At 49.4% G+C, this 7,921-nt stretch overlaps 1 protein-coding gene across 2 annotated transcripts in view; it reads right to left on the reverse strand.

Moving 5' to 3' along the window:
- The window catches only part of AACS (acetoacetyl-CoA synthetase), a 42,510-nt gene extending 38,984 nt beyond the window's left edge, over nucleotides 1-3,526 (reverse strand). For both annotated transcript variants that reach the window (XM_053280210.1, XM_053280209.1), the window contains exon 1: nucleotides 3,342-3,526. In XM_053280210.1, coding sequence (XP_053136185.1) covers nucleotides 3,342-3,459 — 118 coding nt within the window. In that variant the 5' untranslated portion in view covers nucleotides 3,460-3,526. The remainder of the gene's footprint in view (nucleotides 1-3,341) is intronic.
- Between the last annotated feature and the right edge of the window lie 4,395 nt (nucleotides 3,527-7,921).

Consider the following 7,921-nt stretch of genomic DNA (forward strand, 5'->3'; position numbering starts at 1 on the left):
TTACACAGGGCTGCAAATTTGAAATCTCACGCACACATCAAGGAGGGATGAGCAGAGATAGCAGCCCTCATTGCAGGCTTTTTTGCCCATGGAGAGAGGCACGAGTCCAAAGACAGATCTGCCGTAAGGCCAGGTGAAGAACCTTCACGAGTGGGAAACCTATACATCCCACCCCTTGGACCCTAGCCACAGGGAAGTCTGTGCAAAGCCTGCTGGTCTTGTGGTAGCAAGCATGAGTTGTCCCCTTTGCTAAGCAGGGTCCACCCTGGTTTGCATCTGAATGGGAGATCATGTGTGAGCACTGTAGGATACTCCCCTTAGGGAACTGTGCCATAGCTCAGTGGTACGGCATCTGCTTTGCATGCAAGAAGTCCCAGGTTCAATCCTTGGCAGCATCTCCAAGGAGGGCTGGGAAAGACCCCTGCCTTGGAGAAGCCACTGCTAGTCTGTGTAGGCAATACTGAGCTAGATGGACCAGTGGTCTGACTCAGTATAAGGCAGCTCCCTATGACACAAACACACACTTCTGTGCTTCCAATTCATTCCAACAGCTCATGTGCAGAAGCAATACCCAGTCAAATGTGCCCAGCATTAAGGCTGGTCTGTGCATGCAGAAAAATGAGACAGGATAACAGACTGTGCCACTTCAGACTGCAAGGGGGGGGTGTCTTATTAATATCACCCCCCAAAAAATCCCAAGCTTCCTGAAAGTAAAAGCCTAGCACAGCGGGGTCAATTCCCTGCTGTACTAGCTTCCCTACTGCAGAACAATTTTTAAAGGAAAGCTTTTTTTAAAAATGCAACCCCCCACTCACTGTCCGAAATGAGACAGCCCAATCCACCACCCCAGGAGTCTGCCAGCGTACGCATGTGTAGCATGAATTAGCATGAGCCAAGGCCATTTGGCCACAAAAACCTTGGATCAGCACTGCAAATATGATGGATTCGAGCAAACAAGTTACGATCTCAGATCTATACAAATCAAATGTTGGAATGGTCCCTTGACATCTATGGGTTGCGGGGGGGGGCAGTGTCCCACCCCCAACAGCTTCCCAATTTCTTTTTCTCTTGAGAGAGGAGAGCTGGCCTTTTGGTAGCAAAGACGAGTTGTCCTCTTTGCTAAGCAGGGTCCGTCCCGGTTTGCATTCAAATGCAAGACTTACAAGTGTGAGCACTGTAAGATATCCCTCTTAGGGGGATGGGGCCACTCTGGGAAGAGCACCTGCAGGCTTGCATGCAGAAGGTTCCAGGTTCCAGGTTCCCTCCCTGGGCTCTCCAGACAGGGCTGTAAGCTTGGAGAAGCCACTGCCTGTAACCCTGGAGAAGCCACTGCCAGCCTGTGTAGACAATACTGGGCTAGATGTACCCATGGTGTGACTCAGTAAAAAGCAGCTTCCTGTCGAAGGACACAGCACAGGTGGGCTATTGACCATGCCTCATTTGCACTCCATCTCTGAGGATCTGGCTGCCCACTGCTGGAAACAGGATACTAGGCTAAAAGGACCTAATGATCCATTAGATCTACGATGTAACGTAGCAGGGCTCTTCCACTGGGCCACAGCTCAGTGGCAGAGCATACTTCTTGCATGGAGAAGGCCCCAAGTTCAATCCCACAGAGAAGATCCCTCCTTTAAACCCCATGGCTGGACACAGAAACACAGAAAGCTGCCTTATACCAAGTCAGACCACTGGCCCTCTAGCTCAGTATTACCTACATTGACAGGCAGCAACAGGGGTCTTTCCTTTAGGTATCCCTGGCATACCTAGAGATTCCCAAGATTGAACCTAGGAGCTTCTACATGCAAAGCAGATACTCTGAGCTAGAGGCCCAGCCAGTTCAAAGTTCCACCCCAGAAATCACTAGTGGGCTTAAAGAAGTCCCAATCTTTGTGTCACACACACCCTGGCAATATGGGGGTATTAATATTGGCTTGCCTTACAAGTTTGCTGTAAGGGAGAGTATACCTGCTAAGTGCTCTGAGGACCTGAAACATGCTAGATAAATATGACCTATCCTATTTTTCAGACTTCACATCCCAAACAAGGCACCTGAGATAAAGCAAATGGATACAGTCAGGCATGGAGTCCTGGCATAATACTGAACTATGGCTGGGCACACCATCATAAGTTATGGTTTTTGGTAGTTAAAAAATAGAGGCAATGGGAGGGAATTTGTTTGCAGAAAATAGTCAAGGGATGGGAAAGCAACCACCATTTATTTCTAAGAAAAATGACCAGGCCTCAGGTCTGCATCTGCCCTGGAAAGAAATCCCATTTCTTCATTCACAGTGCATGAGGAAAGCTCACAGCTGCCCGGCAGAGGAAAATACACCATGTACAAGCTCAGAGATGGCTTCCTTTACCCCCTTTTTATTATGGATGGATTACATGGCTGTCTCTCTGCCCCTTTAAAATGGGGGGGAGGGCACTGCACAGCCAAGGACAGGGAAATGCAACGTTAAATTAGCCCAGGAGGGCTGGAAGGCCAGCCAAACCCAAGAATAGGAGAGCGCCACTGTTCCCTCCAAGGCATGCACACACATGTGCACCCTCACAAGTTTCTGGATGTCCACTCAGTTCCAATTTAGATCCCGCTCAGGTTGAATCAGGAAGGCCCCATTCTGAATGCAGGTGCACACACAGTGCCTTGATCCTGCTGCCCAGAACAAAACTCATTCCACACAGAGATGGAAAAAAATGAGAGGGACCACTGGAGAGAGCCCTGCTGGACTGAAACCCACACCTAGTCCAACATCAGCCATTCGGATGTCTCCAGGGGACACACAACCAAGACAGGGAGGCAAGAAGAACCTTCCCCAACTATCATTCACACACAGGTACACTGCCAAGAGGAAGGTCAAGGCAACGTGGTGCACTGGAGTCCGTGTCGACTCCTGGCGCCCACAGAGCCCTGTGGTTGCCTTTGGTGGAATACAGGAGGGGTTTGCCATGGCCTCCTCCCGCGCAGTGTGAGATGATGCCTTTCAGCACCTCCCTATATCGCTGCTGCCAACCCTTTTTTTTCAAGCCAGGCTAGCGGCCTTCACCCCCTCTTGGGGCCCTAAACCTGCATGAGCTTTCCCACCCCCCCGCGACCCCGCCCCGAGCAACACAGCCCCAGGCGCCGCATCCTTCCAGGCTCTGCATGCAGCAAAGCAACGCGGCATCCTCCCCGCGCTCTCGGGGCAATTGCCCCTCGGGGACCGCTCCGACAACAGGTAACCAAGGAGAGCGCGATGCATGCCAGGCTGGCTCCCTCCCTCCCTGCCTGCCTCTCTACCGCCGCCAGCAGCATCACCTCCCCGAGACGCCCGCCCGCAGCATCCCCAGCCGAGCCTCACTCAGGCGGATCCCGTAGGCAGCCGCCACCGCCGCCCGGAACTGATCCATGCCGGTGTTGCGCTTCGAATCGGGCTCCCACATCACCGTCGACTCCATGATCTCCCGCTCCTGGGACATGGCGAGCCTGCGCGGGGCCGGGCTGCAGGAGAGCGGCAACAGGGCGTCGCGGTGTCCCGAGCTCGGCCTGGACTGAACTGCCAGGCTCCGCCTCCCGGGCGCCGCTTTTCAAGGACGCCTCACCGCCCGTGCCGGGTGGAAGCTTCCGCCAGAGAGGCGGGAGAACGAGATGGGGGAGAGAGAGGAAAGAGTGCGTGGAGAGCCGGCGCTGCTTTTTGCCCAGCAGGAGGGGCTGCGTGGGTGTGAGGAGGCCACGCACGTATACACCAATATCTATAAGTGTGCATATGTGTGCATCTCTCAGCCTCATTCTTATGGGCATCATATATGTCAATACGCACACCTGCAAATACTCATATGCACAGAGAGCGTGTGTGTGTGTGTATCCCCTGCTATATATATCGCTATATCAACTTTGCTGAGTAAGAGGAATCTTTTAAAGGGGTGATTTTCTTTATTTAGCAGGGGGAGAGCAGCTGGCCCTCTCCATCCCACCCCAGCACTGCATCATTCCAGTGGCGGCTGCTGGTGTTTATCATAGGTTTCTTTTTTTTAGACTGAGTCTTTTTAAAGATTTTGAGCCTTTTGGGGACAGGGGGCCATTTTATTTATTTATCCACCTATCTATGTAAACTGCTTTGGGAACTTCTGTTGAAAAGCAGTATATAAATATTTGTCATGCAGAACACACACATACATACACATGCAGAATACACACACACACACACACAAGCATAATGATATCATGCATATCATTTTTAAAAGAGATGAAACCAAAATTAAATTGAACATTTGCAACATCAGCAACAGATAGATTTGTTATATACATATACACACACATGCAGAATCATGGGTGTGTATAATACACCCCCATATTTACACACACACACACCCCTCTCTACCTACCCACCTAAAGTGGCACAAGACACAGGGGTCGTGTTTGACCCCAGAGACGATATGGGGTTGGATGGCAAGCCCTGACTCTACTAGGACACCAGTTTATGAATGCAACCCCCTTCCTATCCGATGCCTAAGTTAGTGTGCAAGTGTTCTACATGACAGCAAGTGCATGAGCACTGACAGCAGCAATGGCTCAGGCTGTTTGTGCTTCAGTTTCAGGAGGTGGACAAGATAATCCATTTCGGGTAGACCCACACTCCAAAGCACGGTGGCGACCCTATCTGGACTGGGGTCAGTCTTGTTCCCCATTCTGTGAAAACCGATTCATGTCTGCATAATCTGCGCATCAATGTATATATCGTTTTCTGAATGTTGTTCTTCACCAGACTGCCAGTTTTCTTGAAGCTCTGCGGCCTGCAGTTTTTCTCCCCCAAGAGCTCAGCTCTCTGAACAATCAGCTCACTTATTTGTTGGAAGGGCGGAGGAATCCCATGTGCCAGCACACCACAGTCAGATGAAGCAGCCATTGGCTGATGCATGGCTGGTTCCACATCAGCCCAGCGCCTTCAGCATGCAGCATCGGACAAGGAGAGACGCTGACACAAGACCTGGCCAATTGCTGGAGACCTTGAAGAAGCGCATCCTGGGAAGACCAATGAGCTGGAGAGCTGAAGGGAGGTGTGACCAATCAGAGGGGACAGCTGGGTGTCTTGCAGTGGATGTCAAGTGCATGTGTTTACTTTGGTTTTGACACAGGCGGATGCAGAAGGGATAGCTCAGCCAAGTGAGGTGTTTGCAATCGGTTTGGGCAGCTCCGATTGCCAAGCTGACTAAGAAGACAGATGATGGATTTTGATTTCAACATAGGCACACAGGTAGATGTAAAAGGGTCATCCCTAGACCATGTGGGTTCTTACAGTCAATCTGGTAGCAGCAACAGATTGCAAATGCCAAATGTGGCAGAAAAATCAATGGGGTAGCCCATGTTTCGACATATGTCAATAGAAAATAGGAAGAAAGACCCACCAAATCTGGCTTCTTGTGAAACTTTAGCTTGAAATAGAAGCACCTCGGCTGTGTATGGGAAGGACATTTTTAGTTATTCTTTGACCTACTGTGTCTCCCATGGGAGTAAAGATCGCAACACTCCTGGTTGCTACTGCGGACAAATGATTAAACATGAAATTGAATTTAAAGTGATTTTGCAACCCAGTTGTTATCAAACGTTTAACTTCAAGGGAACATGTTCCCCATTAATTTAATTGTCGAACTCCTGTGCACCCATCCAATATTAATGTTGTGTCAAACCAGAACACTATTCAGGATCTCAGTGCAATTCAGGCCACCTAGTCTTTCTCTAGGGGATTGTCACAGGAAAAATAAAATCCTTATTGGAAATTTTTGTAGGAGTCACACTGGGGAGCATTCATACTAGTTCATTTCAGTGGGACCTAGACACAACTCATTTAGTTCAAAAAATTTGTAATTTTTGTTAGTATGTGTGTGGCTTGCATATAGCCTAAAACACATTGGGATTTTGCATACATTTATCATTTAATTAATCTTTACACAGAAAGAAGGAAAGAAAGATCTCCTGGATCACACCACTGTCAATCCAACTACTGCATTACTTGCACTTTTCTAAAGGATACTATCACCTCTAGCAGTGCTGCTACCAAAAGAGTCTACATCGGAAGGGGCAAGAACTCGTGTGTATTTCCACCTATGTCACTTATAGATTGCAAACGTCCAGACTGCCAGCAAAACATCCACACCTGAGGACACATTTCAGGAATCGCAAATCCACCATCTTAAGAAAGAAATTGGAATAACTGGTGTCTAGACATTTTAACTCAGGCAACTATCATCTCAACAATATGGAAATATTTCCTGTTGGGCTACATACATGATGTGAAATGAGAAAATTTTTGGATATATAGACTCATGACCTTCACACTTCATTGATTAAATTTGGAGGCTAATACATACAACCACCTTACATACATCTGCAACATTGGCCCCTTATTCCTTCATTGTCACCTGCCCTGGAATTCTGCTAACACAGAATTCTTAACTGCCAACTTGTGGGCTTTAAATGTTCACACAACCTTAAAAAAAATAAGCATAGCCTAGTCTTTATTTCAGTCTTTGACCAGCATAGCTTAAAAAAATAAAATCCCTCTGTAGCTGATGAAGGCATAAGTGTAAATGTTCAACTAAAATTTGGTTTCCTCTACTTGTTAGTCATCTTTTTGTACAATGCATATCAATATTCATAATACACACACACACACACACTTTTTTCTCCCATAAAGGGAAGGATGGTCATAAGGCATTAAAGAGCTTCAGCGCTGAAGAGCAGTCATTCAGGAGTGGGGGGGGGGAGCAGCAAACACCCCTCTCATTATATCACAGGCATCCCCGCAACTGTCCCTCCTGTGAAACCCGAGAGAAAATTGGGAGACAGGATTGCAGGAAGCTTGGATTCTCTCCTGGAGTTTGGGGTGAGTTTCAAGGGGGAAAGAAGCCAGGGCTTCTGAGGGGTTTAGCGAGGGAACAGTTTGAAGGACAGGTGGCTTCCGGGGCTTGGAAGCTTAAAAGCAAGCAGACTTGCCAGGAGCAAGAGAGAAGGTTTCAGGGTGAGCAGGGCCATTCCATCTGCCTTGCTGGGACTCACCATCCAGACCCTCTGCCTCCTGTGGGCATCCCAGAACAGACGGAGTGCAACCCGCTTGTCGGCTGCCTGGCCAAGTTCCTGCTGGCTAGTTGCCAGTCTCCCAGACTGCGGAGTCGTTCCACCTGCATCCTGTCCTGAGAGCTGCTCATGAGAGGTGTGGCTTCTGGGGCTTGCAAGCTTAAAAGCAAGGAGACTTGCCCGAAACACATAGTAAGGTAACAGGGGTAGCAGAGCCATTCCATCTGCCTTTCTGGGACTCACCATCCAGCACTACCATCTCCTGTGGGCATTGCAGCACAGATGGAGTGCAGCCTGCTTGGCATCTGATGCCACTTTTGGAAGGAAGGAAGGGTTGGAGATCAGGCACAATGTGGTCCTACCCTTGTTCTGCCCCTGGCCAGCCGCCGCCAAGGAGAAACAGTGGCATAAACTTGACGCCCGTTGCTGCTTAAAGATGTACCTTGCCGGGATGACATCCTTCAGGTCTACCAAGGATCTCTTTATCTCCTTCCTTCCACCATGGGCCAGCCAGTATCTTCACCAACCCTGGCCTGTTGGATCAAGGCCTGCATCACCCTGGCCTACAAGGTCCAACACCTTCCAGCACCTCTGAAGATAACTGCCCGCTCTGCCTGTTCAGCAGCCACCTCAGCGGCTTTCTCCACTAATGCAGAGCAGCCATGTGGACCTCCCCTTCCCTGTTTTCCAAGCACTACAAGCTGGACCTCTTCAATTCAACCCAGGCCGTGTTTGGCAGACGCATCCTCCAGCATGGACTTCCACCCCAGTAGCCGGGGACACTCCAGGGTCTCTAACTGTGGCATGTTCCACGTGAGATGTCCTCACCAGCAGCCGAGAAAGGAGCATTGGTTACTCACTGTGAAG

The sequence above is a fragment of the Hemicordylus capensis genome, chromosome 15 (assembly GCF_027244095.1).
Source record: "Hemicordylus capensis ecotype Gifberg chromosome 15, rHemCap1.1.pri, whole genome shotgun sequence".
Classification (NCBI taxonomy): domain Eukaryota; kingdom Metazoa; phylum Chordata; class Lepidosauria; order Squamata; family Cordylidae; genus Hemicordylus; species Hemicordylus capensis.